Source organism: Chionomys nivalis, chromosome 16 (genome assembly GCF_950005125.1).
Source record: "Chionomys nivalis chromosome 16, mChiNiv1.1, whole genome shotgun sequence".
NCBI classification, from domain to species: Eukaryota; Metazoa; Chordata; class Mammalia; order Rodentia; family Cricetidae; genus Chionomys; species Chionomys nivalis.
This window is the reverse complement of record NC_080101.1, coordinates 23,759,467-23,779,546: the sequence shown is the minus strand read 5'-3', so window position 1 is coordinate 23,779,546 and position 20,080 is coordinate 23,759,467. Positions and strand designations below refer to the sequence as shown.

At 50.1% G+C, this 20,080-nt stretch overlaps 1 protein-coding gene across 2 annotated transcripts in view; it reads left to right on the top strand.

Moving 5' to 3' along the window:
- Positions 1 to 19,131, top strand: part of Galnt12 (polypeptide N-acetylgalactosaminyltransferase 12) — a 28,580-nt gene extending 9,449 nt beyond the window's left edge. Inside the window, exons 3-10 of one of the 2 annotated variants that reach the window (XM_057790653.1) lie at positions 3,888 to 4,077; positions 6,752 to 6,937; positions 7,523 to 7,640; positions 9,100 to 9,276; positions 12,122 to 12,253; positions 13,785 to 13,898; positions 16,412 to 16,558; positions 18,566 to 19,131. In XM_057790653.1, the coding sequence (XP_057646636.1) occupies positions 3,888 to 4,077; positions 6,752 to 6,937; positions 7,523 to 7,640; positions 9,100 to 9,276; positions 12,122 to 12,253; positions 13,785 to 13,898; positions 16,412 to 16,558; positions 18,566 to 18,703 (1,202 nt within the window). In that variant the 3' untranslated portion in view covers positions 18,704 to 19,131. The remainder of the gene's footprint in view (positions 1 to 3,887; positions 4,078 to 6,751; positions 6,938 to 7,522; positions 7,641 to 9,099; positions 9,277 to 12,121; positions 12,254 to 13,784; positions 13,899 to 16,411; positions 16,559 to 18,565) is intronic. The other variant, XM_057790654.1, reaches the window with a different exon arrangement.
- Positions 19,132 to 20,080: the final 949 nt, after the last annotated feature.

Sequence of the window (20,080 nt, the reverse complement as noted above, 5' to 3'; positions counted from 1 at the left end):
AGTAAGGACTGCCAGAAGTTTGGTGTGATAGGTCAAGATGATGTCTGGACTTATCTCCTTCTTACAGGGATTCTGTAGCTCCAGTCTGCCTGGAGCAGGCTGACTCCTCCCCTCTTGCTCATTTTAGTCTGCCAGAAAAGTTAAAAGGGGGCAAGGAATACACCCTTTACCTGGAAGTTCCCTAACTCGCTTCATCAGGCAGAACATGGTGGCAAAACCACGACCCAGGCGCTGGGGAATTAGGAATTCCATACAGTCTTTATCCTGGTGACGGTGAGCTCAGCTACAGTCTCCAGGCAGGGAGGAGACTAGGGAGCAAGCAACAACATCCTTGCTAGTTAGGCTGGAGTTTGATGCCCGGTGGAGGCCAGGCCCAGTGTCCAAGATCAAGGTCCCAGAGTCTGAGGCAAGCTCCACCATGATCTGGTCACACTTAGGCAAGTCACTCATGTTCTCTGAGCCTCAGTTTCTTACCTGTGAATGGGTATATCCACACCTCTGTCCTATGAATGGGATTACCCACACCTCTGTCCTGTGGATGGGATTGTCCACACCTCTGTCCCGTGGATGAGATTACCCACACCTCTGTCCCTTCAATGGGATTACCCACACCTCTGTCCCGTGAATGGGATTACCCACACCTCTGTCCTGTGGATGGGATTGTCCACACCTCTGTCCTGTGAATGGGATTACCCACACCTCTGTCCTGTGAATGGGATTACCCACACCTCTGTCCTGTGAATGGGATTACCCACACCTCTGTCCTGTGAATGGGATTACCCACACCTCTGTCCTGTGAATGGGATTGCCCACACCTCTGTCCCGTGGATGGGATTGTCCACACCTCTGTCCCGTGGATGAGTTACCCACACCTCTGTCCTGTGGATGGGATTGTCCACACCTCTGTCCTGTGAATGGGATTACCCACACCTCTGTCCTGTGAATGGGATTGCCCACACCTCTGTCCTGTGAATGGGACTGTCCACACCTCTGTCCCGTGGATGAGATTACCCACACCTCTGTCCTGTGAATGGGATCACCCACACCTCTGTCCTGTGAATGGGATCACCCACACCTCTGTCCCGTGGATGGGATTGCCCACACCTCTGTCTGGGAGTTACAGTGAAAACGAAATGCGCTCATGTACACCCTGCTCCCATGCCACACTGAGTACATTTGGACTCCACCCCTACCCCCAGGGATTCTACAGCTTTGATTTCTGGCCCCAACCAGTTCAGCCTCTACAAATGGAGTAGTCATAATTCTTCCATTGTCGGATCACTGTGAGGATCAAATGAGATGAGGCCAGGGTGTGTTGTGTTCGTGTCTGGCCAGGTCTTAAGCCTTGTTAAATGCTAACTTCTGTTTGTATGAAATCTTGCCAGAATTGTAAACTCGGGAGGCAGAGGCAGGCGAATCTCTGTGAGTTCAAGTCCAGCCTGGTCTACAAGAGCTAGTTCCAGGACAGGCTCCATAAACCACAGAGAAACCCTGTCTCGAAAAACCAAAAAAAAAAAAAAAAGAATTGTAAACTTAGCTCTTGTCTGCCACACCAATGCCAGTTAACCAGCATATGGACCAAAAAGCAAATATCAGATTGCTTTCATTATCTGTGTGGGATTAGCTAGCCCCTGAGCAGGCAGATGTACTGGACAGTGTGCCCTCCTTCACAGTCGGGAGGGTGGGCCGAGCCTCCCTCCTCATCCCATTGTAGCTACTTAGAGAGCAGGGGAGGAGCCATGGGACCTGGGATGCCTTTGGCAGCTCTGCTTGCTTCCTCTTTGCTTTTCTGAATGATTGGTGGGGAGGTGAGGGTGCTGTCTCCTTAGCCCAGGAAGACAGCGCTGGCAGACCCCAAGCCAGCTCTGGCAGACCCACCTGAGCGTAGGCAGGCCACACCTGTGTCGCTACATGCACACACCACACTGTGGTTACCTGGCGTGGCTTGCAAAGTCACTTTCCTCATCTCTGCCACCAACTCACAGGCAGTCATTTAGAGCTTAAAAAGAAAATCGACCAAGAAATGTTTCTAAGTGGCAAGGCTGTTTAGAGAAATGTTTGCGTTAATGGTGAAACTACCTAGAACCTTTTCTGAGAGGTGAGACCCTTGGGCCCAAACCTTCACTGCGGTGAGGAAAGTGCTCTTTCTTCCCTTTCTTTGGCCCAGGTGTGTCCCCACCTCCCTCCATCTGACCTTCTGGGGGTGTGACTCCTTGTCCTGGAATTAGGAGACCCGGAGGCTAGTTTGTTGGCTTGTCATCTCCATAGGTAACCTCTTCTGCAGTCCGGGATGTGCCCTGGCAAGCTGTTGCTACTGCTACCCTGTGGAGGGCCGCTTCTATATAAAGGAAATGTCTACTAGACAGAATTACTGTCTTAATAAAAATCGTGTGTTAGCTTTCTGTCTCTGTAACAAAACACCAGATGCAGGGCACTTAGGAGGAAGAAAAGGTTCCTTTGGCTAATAACTTTTGGAGTCCGAGGGCTTGGTGCATATCAGCTCAGGTCTCAGCTTCGCCGTGTCACTGCGGATGGCAGTGGTGGGAAGTTGTGTGAGAGTTGGTGATTGCACCTGGAGCCAGGAGCAGAGGGAGAGACAGGAGCCCTGTGCCCCCAGCAGTGCACTGTTACAGCGACCCCAGGACCTCCCATAGGCCCCTCCTCCAGAAGCTCCCACTACCTCCCAATAGCGCCATCCCGGCGATGAAGCCTTGATCGCAGTGTGCCCACAGAGGCAAGGAATCGTATTTAATGGGTAGATTGAATATATCCAATATTCAGTTCGCTCTTAAAAGTGCAAGAGTCAGCTTATGAAGGACTTTAAATAAAGGGTTACTTAGGGCTCAGTGGTTATGAGCAATCACTTGCTCTTTTATCAGAGGACCTGGGTTTGTTCCCAGCACCTACATAATGGCTCACAATAGTCTACAACTACAGTTCCAGGGGATCTGATGTCCTCTTCTGGCCTCTTCAGGTATCAGACATGATGGTGCATGAACATACGTGTAGGCAAAATTCCCATGCATATAACATTAAAATTCAGTCAATAAATATGTGTGTGCCAGGCGGTGGTGGCGCACGCGTTTAATCCCAGCACTTGGGAGGCAGAGGCAAGTGGATCTCTGTGAGTTCGAGACCAGCCTGGTCTACAAGAGCTAGTTCCAGGACAGGCTCTAAAACCACAGAGAAACCCTGTCTCGAAAAACCCAAATAAATAAATAAATAAATAAATAAATAAATAAATAAATAAATAAATATTTGTGTGTGTGCTCATCTGTTTCTGTGCCTGAGTGTATGTGTGTGCATCAAGTGTGTGCAGTGCCCTTGGAAGCCAGAAGAGGGTTTTGGATCCTTTAGAATTGGAGTTCCAGGCAGTTATGGATAGCCTGATGTGGGCACTGGGAACCCAACTTGGGTCCTCTGGGCAGCAAGTATTTTTAATCACTGGACCCTCTCTCCAGTTCCCTATAAAATACTCTTTGTTTGTTTTAAAGGCTGGGTTTCTCTTTGCTTTGGAACCTGTCCTGGAACACTTGCTCTGCAGACCAAGCTGGCCTCAAACTCACAGAGATCCACCTGTCTCTGCCTCCCAAGTGCTGTGGTTAAAGGTATGTGCCACCACTGCCTGGCTCTATGAAACACTCTTAGCATCAGTTTTACCGAGTCATATTCAGGTACTGTAACCCTCTGTCATACGAAGCATGTTACTTCAGACAGCTCTCTTCCAGCCTGCTCTTGATTCTGCACCTCCTGGCTGACAAAGGAAAGGAGACTCTGTATGTGTCCTTTAAAGGAATCAGGGAAATGAAATGCTAGATGGTGGGGGCTGGGATGAGTGCCCTGCCAAGGATGTAGACCATTGACTGCTGTCCTGTTTCTGTCCATAGAGCACCTGAAGGAGCGCTTGGCCAATGAGCTGTCACAGCTGCCCAAGGTGCGCCTGATCCGTGCCGGCAAGAGAGAGGGCCTAGTGCGAGCCCGGCTGCTGGGAGCCTCTGTGGCCAAGGGGGAGGTGCTGACCTTCCTAGACTGTCACTGTGAATGCCACGAGGGGTGGCTGGAGCCTTTGCTGCAGAGGTGCGTGGGCCACCCATGGGGGATTGGGGTGCTTGGGTGGGAGCAGGGACGGAATCATCTTGGCTGGAGGGATGTCAGGCCTGTGTCAGATACCCTTCAGCAGGACCTTTGTGGTGGCACAGTGGTAAATGGCATGTGGATACGCCTGGATACGGCAGCTTGTGGGGAGCTCCAGTCACAGCCAGCTTCTTCTAGGGCGTATCATCAACCCGGGCTTACACAGTTGTTGTGGACTAGAACCTCACGGGGATATGCATTTGGATGTATTTATTTCAGGCATGGCTCACCTAGCCATGGGTATTGGAGAAACTCAGTATCCATTAAGTATAAGGTTTGGGGTCCTTGAAACTCAGAGACCCTAAAAGAGGGTGTGTGCATGTGTGTGTGTGTGCATGTGTGTGTGTGTGTGTGCTTGCGTGTATATAGTGATGGACATTGAACCAAGAGCCTTAGGTATAAAAGGCATATGCCTAGAACTCACAATTTTTAAAAAATGTTAATCTCTTTAAAAATCAGAACTAAAAATGCAGGTATGCATGAGTATAATGAACCCAGCCTGTATTATTTTCATCTTTATGTTAGTTTAGTTGTAAAGTATACTTTTTAGTAATACGCGCATGTGTGTGTGTACATGCACGCGCGCGCGCACACACACACACACACACACACGTCTTTGAGGCCATTCCCCTGTCACCCCAAGCCTCTTACCTCACTGTCTACACTGTGGGTCTGATTGTGGTTCTCTGTAGCTCCCTCTCCCAGTCTCTGGTCTCTCCATGTCTTCCCAACTGTCTACTATAGAAGGCAGGAGCTGGTTAGCAAGCCAGGAGTGTGCCCAGAGCGGGAGCTCTCTCTGGGTTCCCCTCTGCAGGCAGACAGAAGGTCAAAGGCCAGACAACCCTGCTACTGGGAAACTGGCTACGTGGCCTCTGACTATTGGTTGCCAGTGTCTGTCTGGCAGACCTGGGGATCCCTCCCCCTGTTCCTGGGTGAGACCAAGAGCCCTGACTCTGCTGCTTCCTCTTGTCTGTCTCCTCATCTCCTGCGGGTGTGACAGTAACTCCTTCTTTCCCTTGCCTCTGAGGAGTGTCACCAGTGACAGGCTTGGGGTTTCCCTAGACCTGGGATATAGTGCCATCTAGAATCTGGCCAGTACCCCCGCCCCCCCATTCCCTTTCCTGCTGTGCGCATAGATGGCCACCCTTGAGTCAGTGTGAAATCTGAGGATGCCACCCTCCCTCCTGAGCTGATAGATCCTAGACTATCGGGGCAGCCCCTCCCTGGAGCAAGGCCACCATCCCTAAGGAGTAGTCCACCCTGCAGGACCGCTGGGAATCCCTGGGGGACATCTGCACCTGACCCTTAGGGTTTTTCCGGGCTTCTGGATGTTCTCAGAGTTCCCCAGGACTTTGGCATACACTGGAGTGAGACCCATAGGCCTGTAGACTGTGCCTAGGCAGTCTCAACTCTATCATGGGCCCTCCCTCCGGGGACCTCTGGAAATAGAGCTGTCTGGGCTTTCACGGTAGCTATTACTCTTGGCACTCTGCAGGCTAAGGATGTTGAGTAATCCGTGTTGTGCAAACTGAGGGTTCGGCTGTTAATTCTGGAAACTTCTCCATTAGTACATCCTCTACTACCAAGACAGAGTCCTGCGCCCAAGTATCAGTGTGATACTCCCCAGGTTCCCCTTTGTGTGGTTCCTGCCAGCTGGATGGCAAGTCATGGGTTCCTGTGGGACTTGGGCCTTGCCAGTGGCCAGCAGCCAAGCAGGTCTGTGCTGCACCCCAGAACAATCCCTCAGTTTGTTTGAAGAGGTGGTGTGAGCAGATCCCGCGCCTGCAGGCTCGCCACTCCTGGGTTTGATTCTATGTCTGACCTGGTCTTGCTAGTCTCCCCTCAGTGTGGCACCTGAGGACTCTCTGACTTTCTTCTGTTAGTCTAGGACACGGATGACTCCGTGCTGCTCCTCTGTTTCTTTGTTCTTCATGGCGTGATTCTTAGATTGGAAGGACATGGCCCCTCTATGTTTCCCTGGCTGTTCTGGAGTTCACTATGTGGACCAGGCTAGCCTCGAACTTTCAGAGATCCACCTCTGTCCCCAGAGTGCCGGGATTAAAGGCATGCACTACCATGCTTGGTGCGTCTTCTGTTCTTAAAACAATTGCTTTATTGAAAAATCAATTACATTGGAGAGAGAGAGAATGAGAGAGAGAGAGAGTGAGAGCCTTCCACCATGTGGATTCCAGGGATTGATCTCGGGTCATCAGGCTTGGCAGCAGGCTCCTTTATCAACACTGGGGAGCCATCTTGCTTGCCAGAGATAAATATTTCTTGATGTTAAGGTGTTTCATTTGTAATGGAACCTCTTGCACGCCCAAGAAGTTGAACACATGCTTTATTTTAAAAGTCACACCTTGACCCTCTGAAAGGGATTTGAGTTTAGCCAAGAATGTCCATGGACAGGATGAGAGAAGATGGAAACTTGGGGCTTGTTCCTATTCCAGTTCCTCTCTGCCTTCTCAGCATACCCTGTGGTGGCCCCCAGCATGGCCCAGACCCCTGAGTAAGGGAGGCTAGTCTTCTCGCCATGGACTGGGTCTTTTCTGCTGGAAGAGTCCGACGGTTCGTTCTTGGAGCTGAGACAGATGGCGGGTGTGTTGGGTATTTGCAGGATCCACGAGAAGGAGTCGGCAGTGGTGTGCCCCGTGATTGACGTGATTGACTGGAACACCTTTGAGTACTTGGGCAACTCAGGGGAGCCCCAGATTGGAGGCTTTGACTGGCGACTGGTGTTCACGTGGCACGTGGTTCCCCAGCGAGAGCGGGAGTTGATGCGGTCTCCAATCGACGTCATCAGGTCTGCCTTTCCGGCCACTCACCTCAGAGCGCATCCTAAGGAGGGATGGCTGGCTGTCGACTTCGGGTCCCTACCTATGGTTTCTCCAGAGTGTTTTTCTTACTAAGTATCTTTGCTATATCAATATGTTTCAGCTGATTGATTGAAAATTTTAATTGAGGACATATGCATAAGCTGTAATTTTCATTTTCTCCCTCTGTCTTCTCATATTTTAAAAGCACAGGGTCCCCGTCCTCCTCCCCCCTCCCCGCCATTATTGTTCGTGTCAAAGGGTAGGGTCACATTCCCTTCCTGTTCTACCCTCCCTGCCCTTGCCCCTGCCTTGCAGAGCTCTGGGTGACCTTCACTGAAGTGTATCACACGCAGGGGACTTGAACTATCTGTGAACTTCAAGGCAGGGACCACGGGGTGTGCCTGTGCCTCCAGGCTCAGCCTGGCACGGGGCACAAAGCGTGAGTTCAGGTGGATGAATGCATGAGAGGGCCCAGCTTCCCGGGGCATAGGCCTCGGCTGGGGAGGTAGTATAGCCATTCATGAGGGCTTCGTGCCTCTTCCACTGAAATATGGGTACCACTTCTTTTCTAGGTCTCCAACAATGGCTGGGGGGCTGTTTGCTGTGAGTAAGAGATATTTTGAGTATCTGGGGTCTTATGATACAGGCATGGAAGTCTGGGGAGGAGAAAACCTCGAATTCTCCTTCAGGGTAAGTAGTCCTGTTTTTTGTTTAGCCTCATCCCGTGTTCCATATTCTCCCACCTCTCTCTCTCTCTCTCTCTCTCTCTCTCTCTCTCTCTCTCTCTCTCTCTCTCTCTCTCTCTGGAGGCAGGGGCTGATGCAGGGACCGTGGAGAGGTGCGGCTTGCTCCTCCTGATTTCCTCAATGGGTTTTTCTATGCACCATCTCTTTAAGAGCTGAGCCCTCCCACATCTTCCATAAAGACTTGCCTACAGGGCACTCTATGGAGGGATTTTCTCACTAAGATTCTCTCTCTCTCTCTCTCTCTCTCTCTCTCTCTCTCTCTCTCTCTCTCTCTCTCTCTTTCTCTCTCTCTCCTTGGCCTCCCTCCGCAGTGCTGGTGTGCCCCATTATTCTGTAAGCATGTCTCATTGACATGCTTGGCTTTTGTTTAACTACTTTGGAAGTGTACTTTTACCTTTCCGTAAGACGAATCGGAAAGGACATCACAAGTCTCTTAGTTTCTCACTCTGCAGAGGGGGAGACCGATACTGGGAGTGGGGCTGTGACTTGTATGTGGTCACCCGGAGTCGGTGGCAGAGCTTGAACTGAGATACCCAGTGCCAGAGTCCTGCGCCCACCTGGAGCTGCTGTCTGGCCAGCTATGTAGGAGGCAGCCTCCGTGTGTGGCACACATGATAACTGCAGAGAACCGTCTAAGAACGGCAGGGTCACAGGTTCCTGTAGAAAGTCAGATGTGATCGATTTAGGTCCAGGCACGGCTGTCTGCGGCAGGCCTTGCTGTCGCCCTGGAGTCTTCCACAGAACCCTAGTACCTCAGCGATTCCCTCAGCAACAGCATCTTACACATCTAAGAATCAAAGCTCCGATTTTTAGGAGCTTTGTTTTGTTTTGTGTTGTTCTGCCCCCTTGAAAATGGCTGAGAAGAATTTGGCCTCCTCCCTCCCCTAACACACACACCCTATATTATAAACACCAGATGTTGGTTCAAATTGTCTCTGGGAAAACGAGGCCCCAAATGACCCTCTGCTGAGTTTTGGGTGTAATTCTAACAGATTTTCTGCCTCTTCCCTAGGTGTCAGGATACCCTGCCTCTTCTAGAAGCTTCCTCTCTACCTTTCCAACCTCTCTTCTTCCTTGCTGCTTTCTTCTCTCCTGTGACGCCAGGTAATGAAGACATGTTTGACCCACCGAGGAAGTGTGTCGCCGGCGAGGTCTCTCAGCCCTTCCCGGTCAAGTGCATGAACTTTATTGCCTGGGCTTTGGGGTTCTTAGCTCCTGTGGCTTGTCTGTCCCGGGCATGCTTTCTTGCTCTTTCCCTTGTCGTCAAGTGCAGGCTGGCAAGCCGCCTCTGTCCCTGTGAAGGCTGAGCACCTTGGTAGCTGCCGCCTCCTGGCTGCCCTCCCTGTGGACCCGCAGCCGTTCCTCGCTCACCGTGTGGCCTTCCCTCTCCACCTCTGTTGCAGATCTGGCAGTGTGGTGGCACTCTGGAAACACACCCCTGCTCACATGTGGGCCACGTGTTCCCCAAGCAAGCTCCCTATTCGCGCAGCAAGGCCCTGGCCAACAGTGTCCGAGCTGCGGAAGTGTGGATGGATGAGTTTAAAGAACTCTACTATCACCGCAATCCCCGGGCCCGCCTGGTGAGTCTCTCCCCACGTGGGCACCATTAGCCTCCTGGGAACCAAGGCCCGTAGTTGGGCTTCTCCAGCAAAGTTGATCTGGTTCTAAGAACAGGGGCAGCTGGGCTGTTCTGATGCAGCGTGGGAAAACCTAGTCTTCATTCATGCTAATACCCAGTTGATTCTCACTGTCTACAGAGCCATGCAAATCCTGAATCAGTGATTCCATGCCATTGCTTCTAGCACAGTTAGGTTCCCGTGAGACTCAGACACAACAGCTTTGCCAGCCGGTTGGGACTGTTGTTATGTGTATTTCTGTTTCAGGGCGCTTAATTTATTATATATCATTGGTTCATCAGCACTGACCTCATGGCCAAGGGCACTGTAACTGGTGTCTGAACAGCTCTTACCTAACAAGCATTTTCCCTGTGAGACACATCACAGCCTTCTTTTACCTTTATTTATTGATATGTGCATGCGTGTATGCACATGTGTCCCCATGTGCATTGTGTTCATGTGTGTGTGTGTGTTTATGCTTAGGTGCATGCATGCATGCCACGGGACATGTGTTGCGATCAGAGGACAGCTCTGGGGAGTTGCTTCTCTCCTGCTACCATGTGGGTTCCAGGAATTGAACTCATGGTGTCAGGCTTGGTGGCAAGTGCCCTTAATAGCTGAACCATATTGTTGGCCCCACATCACTTCTTTAGATCTAGGAATGCAAGACACACTGATTGTGGGGTCAGTGTTGATGACTGGTAAAGTCAGCAACACATGGTGAAAAACAAGGCCCCAATAGATTGTGGAAAAGGCACACATGTACAGTGTGAGTGCAGAACAGGAAGGTGGAGCATGGCCTTGTTATACCTTTCTGGAAGCATATGTGTTGGATGATTTGAAGTATTGTTTATGAATGTCTCTGACTGAAAGCACAGGGTTGCAAACCAACCTTGGCCTGCAGGTGAATTTTCAAGTACAGAACCAGAGAATAGCCAGGCTTGACTGTGCTGGCATGGCCAGTCTGGGCTGTGCCGTGTCATCTGTTGGCCGTGGTGCAGGTGTCTTGGCTTCCCTCTTTGTAACCGGTGTGGTTGGGTCCACATGCTTATTCTTCCATAGCTACATTGCTGCCCCCACGGACTCTAGCCACACTGAGCTGAGCCCACATACTGATGGGAGGCTCCGTGAGAGTGAGCCAGCATCTCCCTCTTAGACACACAGCTCGGGGATATGCTTCCTTAGGGACCTGTGGATCTACCCTTTGCTCCCCACAAGGCTTTGGGCCCCTGCCTCTATGCCAGCAAACTCTAAGTCTGATGCCAGCTTTGCACTCCAGAGGGCCACCTAGTGACACAAAGAAGTCTTCTCCAAGACATCTGTCCTGGCCCTTGATGGAAATTTCTCCTGAGGCCTTCCAGCAGCCCTGCAGGGTAGCTACCAAGTCCTCATTTGATAGATGAAGAATCTGAATCCCAGGGGGTGGGAGAGGTGGAGGAAGAAGGGAGGGGGAGACTGAGAAACCTGGGGCCTGCATGCTTCAGGGTGCCTCTCTCTCAGCTCTACTGAACTCAGGAGCCTACAGTCCAATCTCCTGCATGGTCCTGTGCCTCAGGGACTCCACGGTCATTTGCCTCAGCTTCCTCTGTCTTGTCTAGTGCAACAGACTAAAACACCAGCTCCTCACTGCCAACCATCCTGCAACTCGAGGTCACTGTTCTCAAAGTGCACTCTGCTCCACACAAGATGTGAGAGGAATGTTGAATGCACCATGGGGCTCAGTGCCTGGTGGGCTGTGTTTGAAGATGGGCTTTGGTCAAAGCTAGGGCACAGTGTCTCATTAAAGAAAGGACTTCTGGGACCAGTGAGATGGCTCAGTGGATAAAATGGGGCTTGCCACCAAGTCAGAAGACCTGAGTTCAATCCCCGGGATCCACATGGTGGAAGGAAAGAACTGGCTGTCACACACTGTCCTCTGGTCTTCGTATGCACACCATGGCATTTGTACACACGCTCACACAGAATAAATCCAACATTGCTTTAAAAAGAACGGGGGAGTGGAAATTGGAAGTTGACACCCAGACACTTGCTGCCCTTCCTTGGTGTCACTTGACCCTCATCAAAAGACACATTAGAGCAAGGACATTCATATCTCAGTCCTCACCGTTGTTCCTGGGTGAGCAGTTGCTGTGCCTCATGATGGCAGGCTTTATTTACAGAGGGGTTGCCTGTGAAGTCTTCCAGAAGCTTGCTTGCCCCAGCATTGATCTCCCACTACTAAGTGTTCAGCACATATGTGTACTTCACTGTAGTGGGTGTGCAGATCTCTTGTGATAATACCTAGGACCCATGTCTGTGTCTGAGAGTGAATACTCAGATATCAATGATAAGAAGGGCACAGCCTAAGTCATGACATTCTTCTGGTTGGGCATGAGGATGGACCGTGGTCACAGAGTCCACAATGGCGCATGGTCTGGGATGCAGACTCTGCATTTGGCTTGCAAGCTCTGACAGTGTGACAGTCTCTTCTGCTTGTTGCCTGTGATGTGTCTGAACCTGCTCTAATGTGCTCTCTAAGGCTGACACGTGATCCTCCCCAAAAGGACAATAAGTATCTGGGTTCCTTCATATTTGTGTCCCCTGGGTCTTTCTATTCAAAGCAAACTCCATGTAATTTGTTTCTCTGCAAGCGTGTGTGAACATGCCGTGGTACGCATATGGAGTTCAGAGGACAATGTGTGTGTTCAGTTTTCTCCTCACAAGCCAAGCACTATGCCTGCTTGAACATTCTGTGCCCAGCACTCAGCTTAGTGACATCAGGCAGGACGGCTGCGGGGCCTGTAGGAAATCAACCATTCTGTTTTCTCAGGAACCCTTTGGGGACGTGACGGAGAGGAAGAAGCTTCGGGCCAAGCTCCAGTGTAAAGACTTCCGGTGGTTCCTGGAGACGGTGTACCCAGAACTTCATGTGCCAGAGGACAGGCCTGGCTTCTTCGGGATGGTAAGCGATGGGCCGTGGCGAGTTGGCTGTTGCCGCATCTTGGGACTGAAGAATGATCCTGGGGGAGAAAATCCCCATATGTGGGGACCACAGACCTCCCCGATCCCAGCCCTCTGGTGTGATGGTGCACTGTCTTTTCCTTTCCCCTTGAGCATCGAATGCCAGGACTGGGAACTGGCAAGGATGGGCTCCCCTTTGTTGTTTAATAAGTGGGGTGTCGTGGTGCATGTGGAGATCAAGGAAGAGCTCTCAGGAGTGGTTTGTCTTCTGTCATTTTGTGGGGTCCGGGGACCAAATTCAGGTCATTAGACCTGTGCGGAAGTGCTGGTGCCCACTGAGCATCTCTCCAGTTAATAATTACTATTCAGGGGTGGGGGTGGGGAAGGTTTTAGTTTTTGTTAGTATTTTCAGATTACTTTTAGTCTTAATGGCCCTGACTCGGTAGTCATTCCCAACCCTTAGGAACCACAGAAGCAATCGTGGAGGCACAAGTCTCCCTTTCAGTACTTCTGAAAACCTCCAAGAAACGTTTATGGAACAAGACCAGCTAAGACAAGAGTCTTGCTTTTGCTGGGAGGTAGACTATCTCATGTGGGCTTCTTGGCTGTTGCTGGTCTGAAGAGCTGCGGTTTCATTTTGGATAACTGCAAAACCAGGCTTTAGTGTTCTGTTTTGGATATGAAAATGTTCAAATGTACTAAAACCCAGAAATGATGAGTCTTGTCCCTGCGATTCTTGAATATCCAAGACTCTGTTCCTCCTGCTTCCCCACCACCACCACCCTGCCTTGTCCCGCCCTTGGTGTTTCCGTCTACTGGGCCAGACCCCAGGTGTCTTGTCTTTCACGCCTGTGCACTTGGGTGTGCATCTTTGTAAATGTGGCCCTGTCTTAGGAATTAGACCGTTACCGTGGCCCGCCATCAAGCCACTAAGCCTCGCTGCTGTTCACGCTGCCATCGTAATGCCCACTCCTCCAGTTTCTGAGGATGCTCTTGGGGTGGCTGCAGGTTCTAGTGGGACTCTCCACACTGGGTCGAACTATCACGTCTTGCTTCAGAAATCTCCGTTAGCCCAAGTCACACCTCCACATTTTCTCATCAATGACTGCTTTTACAATGCTGAGAAAACAAAACAAGCAAAACAGAAAACCAGGCTCGGTTGTCTGTGGAGTGTGTCCACTCGTGGTGCTGTCTGTGAGCTGTCTGCGGAGTGTTTCTGTTGTTGTAAGCTGCAGCTCTCTCCTCCACCTCTCTTTACCAGGGAAGTGAGGTCATGACCCAGAGACATTCGGGCCAGGGCAGCGATAAGGCTATGGCCAAGAAATAGAGATGTGGGCTTTCAGGCCAGGGGTTTGTCATCTTAAACTGGGGCCAAGTTCCCAGCTGTTGTCTACACAAGAGCGCATAATGACCAGAAAGAGCTGGACAATGGGGAAGGGCCCATTTCCCTGGGGTGGTTGCTGGGGTCTCTCCACTAAAGTCACTTGGTGTGTAGAAATCCAGACCAGGTGTCACCTTTGTGTCTTGTTTAGCTCCAGAACAAGGGACTCAAAGGGTACTGCCTTGACTATAACCCTCCCAATGAAAACCAAGTCGATGGCCACCAGGTCCTTCTGTACCTCTGCCATGGGATGGGGCAGAACCAGGTAGGTGTGGGCCTCAATGGGCAAGGGGCAAGCTTTGCCACTCTTCTTTATAAAAAAAAAAAAAACTTTTTAATTATATTTATTTACTTATTTACTTGTGTATGTGTGTGTGTCCTCCACGTGCCTACAGTGTGTGTGTGTATGTGTGTGTGTGTGTCAGAAGGAAATGCTGGCTGGATTCTGCTCTCTGCTTCTACCATGTGGGTCCCAGGGAGAGAGCTCAGGCCTTCAGATCCTTTTCCAGCCGACCCATCTCACCAGCCCTCTGTGTGTTCTTTAGGAAATTAAATATTTGGGTTTGGTTTGTTTGTCTTTCCTCAGAAGCAGAGCACTAGTCCAGCGTGTGGGACTCGCTGGTGTCTGTCACTGCGGAGTCAGCATTACAGAAAGAACCCAAGGGTGTGAGGTCTTATTCAGGCTCAGGGTTTCAGAGGGTTCAGCTCATGGTGGCTTGGCCCTGGTGTCTGGTCAGAACGTTGTGGTAACAGGAAAGTGAGGTAGGGGGAGCAGTTCACGTCATGGGGTCGGGAGAAAGAAAGGGAGGATAGTGAAGGGCAAGATGTGGTCCCAAGGACATCCCCCAAGCCTTGCTTCCTCTAGTGAAGTCCCCTCTTCCTCTGCACCACCTGCCAGCGGTGCATCACTTTAGGAATCCATCAAAGGGTTATAATACAGAAAGTAGAGAGGGGTAGGGGACAAGCCTCAGAAGGACAGCTGAGATGAACGTAGGTTTTCTTCCCTCCTGTGTTGGCGTGAAAGCTTTGGATTGTGTGCTATCGGTAGTCACAGCGCTGCTTTCATGTTGCTTCAGCTTAGTTATGTATATCTTGTCAGATGTCTTTGGAAGGTGTCCCTCCATGCGGCCTCTCGGTCTTTGATTGGATGCTTTTATTATTGTCTAGTTAACTGGTTGTCTGCCTCTCTGTTTCCGTCATTGGAAGTAACTCTGTCACCAACTTGGATCAGAAAGGAGAAAATCAGATCCTTTCATTTTTTTAAAAGATCACGTGTGTGCGTGTGCGTGTGCATGTATGTACGTGAGCATGCATAAGCCATGAAACAAGTGTGAAGGTCGGAGGACAGCTTGTGAGAGTTGGTTCTCTCCTTTTACTTTGTGGGTTCTGGGGTTTGAACTCGGGTCATCAGACTTGGTGGCAAGCCAGCTCCAGAGTTAATTCTTAAATAAAATACGTTTTGATGCATGGTGTATCAAAGCAGTGTTGGGAAGACTGCCTCAGGTGGGGCCCGGGTAGATCCTTCTGGTTGAAGTGCTGTGGGTCAGGCTGGGCAGAGAGGCTCAGTTTTAGGGTTTCTGAGGCCTAGAGCGGGAGAAGCCTAGGAAAGGAGGTTCATGTGCCAGGTGGCTCACCAGCAGGATGCAGAGGATGGGTTGGTTTGGGACCCGAGAGCTTCCCTGCTCTGGGGAGCTCCAGACACCTGGAGATGGAGAGACGGAGACACAGCATTTTTCTCTCACTCCTACTGACCATTTGACCGTAAGCCTCCTCCTAGCCTGAACTTCCAAACTTCCATCACTCCAGCCCCACACCCAGCCTTAGATTATTTGGGCTCTTCAATACTTCTTAGTATCCTGCTCCTCCAAGCTAATGGAGCATCTAGGACCCTTGGAGTTCAGGTCCATCTCACTCCCAATCCCGGCCTCCTGTTTGAGGAGCTCTTAATCAATGGATGGAGAAGCATTGTACCATGTGCCTTGGAACCACCTGTCTTAGAGGCAGGGGAAGGTGCCTTGTCAAAAGTATTAAGAAGTATAGCTTCTTGGGCCCTTGTGAGAGAGAAAGAACCCTTATTCCCACTATGCAGTGGGACCAGGGACCGGGATATTTCCCAGGTAGAGAGTTGCCAGGCACACCAGAGTACATGAGAGACATCTTTTATGGGGTGGTGTGGGATGTTAAGCCAAGAATCTGGCCCACACTAATCAAATGTTCTACCACTGAGCTGTACCCCATCCCCCAAATCTTCCAGGCCTTTTTAACAGCCATTTAAATGGAAGAGAAAGAGAGTGAGTCCAAGGAGAACTGGCTGCTCGAGGTTGCAGACAGCCCGTAAGACAGGTCCATTTTCTTTCCCACTAACAGCCTACCTTCACTGTCTAGTAAATGGGCTGTGCAAGAGAGGAATGCTCTACTTCACGGACCAAGCACTGTGTTAGAGGCCAGCTCAGCACCCCAAGACACCTGGAGCCCTAACACGGCCTTGGCGGTGGTGGGGTGGGGTGGTGGTGGTCCAATCCACCCTACTTATTCCCCCTAAGTCAGTGGTTCTCAACCTTCCTAGTGTTGTGATCCTTCAGTACAGTTCCTCGTGTTGGAACTCCAACCGTACAATTATTTCGTTGCTACTTCATAACCGTAATTGTGCTCACTTTGTGAATTGTGATGTGACTATCTGATATGCAGGTTGAGAAGTGCTGCCCTAGATGGTCTTGCTCAGGGCGTCTTCTTCCACATCGCAAGGTAAACTGACACATGTTGTCACCCTGTTGTTAGTTTTTCGAGTACACATCCCAGAAAGAAATACGCTACAACACCCGCCAGCCCGAGGCCTGCATGGCTGTGGAGGAAGGGAAGGATACCCTTGTCATGCATCTCTGCAAGGACACTGTCCCGGAGAATCAGGAGTTCATCCTACACGAGGTCAGTGAGTGTGCAACCCTCTGCCATCCCCCCAGGTCTGTAAGACAGCGTGGAAGCCAGGCGTCCTCTCTAGCCTGGTCCCAGTGGGTCTCAGACACTGGAAGCCTCACTCTGGTGACAGTGGGGCTTTCTTCTCTTTCAATCACATGAGCTACAGTGGGTTGTAATAGAAAGCAGAGCAGTCACAGATGTATGGGAGTGAGGTGGCGTTGTTAATACAAGTGCCATAATGGTGTAAGTGCCGGGACATAAGCTTAGACTCAAGCATGAATCACCCTGCTTCTCTGAGCCTCTTCGCCCTCGCTCTGAAATGGGCTTGTTAATAGCAGCCCTGTCCTTCTCTAGAAGGACTCGGTGGCTTCCCAGGGCTTCCTGTGGAAGCTGAGGCTCTACAGAGACTTGTGGAGGTAACCAAGCAGACACTCTGGGAAGGAGCTGGCTTTCCAGATACTGTTGACTGAGAGTTTGATGTCATTGCACACCTAGAAGGCACAGGCCCTTAGCCCATTTGCAGCAGGCTTGTGATAAGACAAAGTACTGGAGGAAATAAGTCCGAACAAAAATGAGTTCTCTTTCAGTATCTATTCCTGACTGGCTGCAGGGATAGACAGAGATTGCTCTGCATTGCTCAAAATGGGTTGTTTTGAAATCTCACTCAAAGTCGAAATAGTAAACAGTGGAGTTTGCAGGCTCCCCGGGAGAGCTGAGGCCTGCAGTGTTGCCTGTTTGACAGAAGAAAATAAGAGCTGTGTGTGGTAGCGACTCCTCTAATCCCAGCACTCAGGAATCTGAGGCAGGAGGATTTTGAGTTCCAGACCAGCAGAACCCTGTTTTAAATGAAAATAAAATAAATTAGAAAGACCGATCCTCACACCCCAGTCTGTTATCCTCGTCTCTTTTCATTTGTCATCCATAGTAAGCATTAGGAATTTCACTATAGGGCTGGAGAGATGGCTCAGTAGATAAAACACTTGTCATATGACTGAGAGGACAGGAGTTCAGAACTCCAGTACCTGCATAAAGGACAAAGGGGTGTGACAGCTACGTGGAAGGCGGCACTTGGGATTCAGAGATAGGGGATCCCCAGAACAAGCTGACCAAGTAAATTGGTGAAGTTGAGATTCAGGAGGGACCCTGTCTCAAGCAAAGAAGATGGGGTGACACCATGTCTTCCTCTGGTCTCTGCATGCACATATGCCTATGAGTACACACACACACCTACATGCACACACATACACGCGTGTGCACACACACACACACACACACACACAAATAATTTTACCTTAAAGTTCTGTGATCACTTAAGAAATAAATTTCTGTAGAAGGCTGGCCAGAGAGATGCTTTAGGGAGTTGCTTACTTTTAGCTTCCTCGGGAAGTTGGGTGGGATCCTGGAAGGGTTGGGGTTAGCAGCATCTTAGCTGTTGACTGGTCCTGTCCCCCAGAACTGGGAGGTTATGTGTTCTGTTAGGGCCTTTGTTAAATTCCTTACAGGGGTACAGCTTATACAATGAGAGGGAGGGACAAGATATACAGCAAAGAGAGACTCCCCATGCCCTAGGCAAGGGTGTGGAGAGAGAAACAGGACCATTAAAGATGGCTACACCTTGTGAAGCTGGGAGCAGTAGAGAACCCACTGCCTCTCACGCAGGCTAGGAACAGGCGACCAGGTCACCCATCTGGCTGCAGCCAAGTGAGGAATATGGATGGGACTCCTGACTCTGTTAAAATGCTCAGGAGAAGGAAGCCGTCAGGGACCGAGTTAGGTAATGAAGAGGCACAGGGGAGGTAAATAAAGGATTTTGGTTGTGATTTCACTAAGCAAGCCAGAAGCGCTGACCCATCCTCTTGAGTAGCCAGCAGGTGGCGCTGTTTTGCGTGGCTGACACATTTCTGAAAGGCTCAAAATCGCTCCCTGGGATCTTCAAAACCTGCCTTGCAGGAGCCGAAGCTTTTCTGAGGAGTCACTAAGTCATCTTGAACATGCCCCGTCTGTTGTCATTTGTAGGACGGCACTTTAGTTCACAAGCAGACCGGGAAATGCGTCAAAGCCGCACAGAAGGAGCTTGGCCAAGGCTTTGCCCCACTCTTGCGGGACTGTACCAACTCAGACAAACAGAAATGGTTCTTCAAGGAACACGTGTGATCGTGCGCGTTGCCTTGTCAAGGAAGGAGCCCATCCTGGCCGCGGACTGCACCCAATGAGGTGGAGGAAGTACATGGTTGCCATTTGTGAATATGTTGGTTTTCATGAGAATGTGAATAAGCTTTGTACAGGCTTTGAAAACTTGGAAAATGTCTCCCAGTACCGTGTTTTCTAAGGGCAATCCTAAGAGGTTACCTTTGGTATTTGGAAAGGTTAATTATGATATTTTTTTCTATCAAGATGTGCCTTTCACAATGGTGCCTTTTATTCTCACTAACCAAAAGGTAAATACTTTATGTTGGTACTTATGAAGATTCCCAGGTCGCACAAACGGATAATACCTCAAACGTCGAGTTAGCGTTTTCTCAGTGGGCTGAGATGGACACTAGAAACCTTGCGTTGATTTCTTCCGGTGTGAGCTAGATGAGACGGTCTACATTTATATTATAATAAAGAATGCTGTTTGCTTATGTGTTGCTGTCCAGTCAAAACGATCGTCATGTTCGTATTGACCCAAACAGACTAGCCAAGTCTGAAACTTCAGAGAAACAATATGGCGTACCAGGATCATCCAAACTTGAGAGTATATTTCCAACAGATGCCTGGTGGGAGGGTGGCCGGTGACTTTCAGTAGTGCTTAGCCACTGTGACTTTAAGACATGTTTGTTTCGCTTGTCATTTTTATCACGCGGTAGTGCCAGGGAGATATGCAACATTCTACATGAAACTCAGTTTTCAAGTTGCTTCTTAAATAGTATTTGATTATTTAACCCAGTGCGAGAGCTTGTGATGAGGCAGCTGCCGTGGCTATTGCCCCAAAGTCCCGATGTCTGGGTGATCCTAGATCAGCTCCCGGAGCTCGTCAACTTGTTATAGCCAATAGGAACGATTAAAAATACCATCAATGAGCTCGGGGTGTAGGTCAGTTGTAGGGTGCCTGCCTAAGCATGCACAAGGCCCTGTGTTCAATCCCTGACACCCCATGCTTTTTAAAATAAGCTTGGTGGCACACCCCTAATCCCAGCACTTAGGAAGTGGAGGTAGGAGGATCAGAAGTTCAGGGTTATCACCGGCTACACAGAGTTTGAGGTCAGCCTCGGCTACAGGAGACCCTGCCTCAAGAAAGCCTCAGTGAGAAGGCAAACTGAGGATCTTATTTTTGTCCCCGACACACACGCGATTCATTAAAAAAAAATGTCACCTCATGTCTCTAGCTCTTCTCTCAAGCATTCTGCCCTGAGGAGCTCCTTCTAGAGTGATGCTAACAGCTCCTCAGTAACAGATCTACTTTGCCTGAATCCACCTCTGCACCTTAACTGCTCCGTACTTCCGGTTCGTGTGAATGAGATGAAGATCATGAACTGAGTTTGAGGCAGG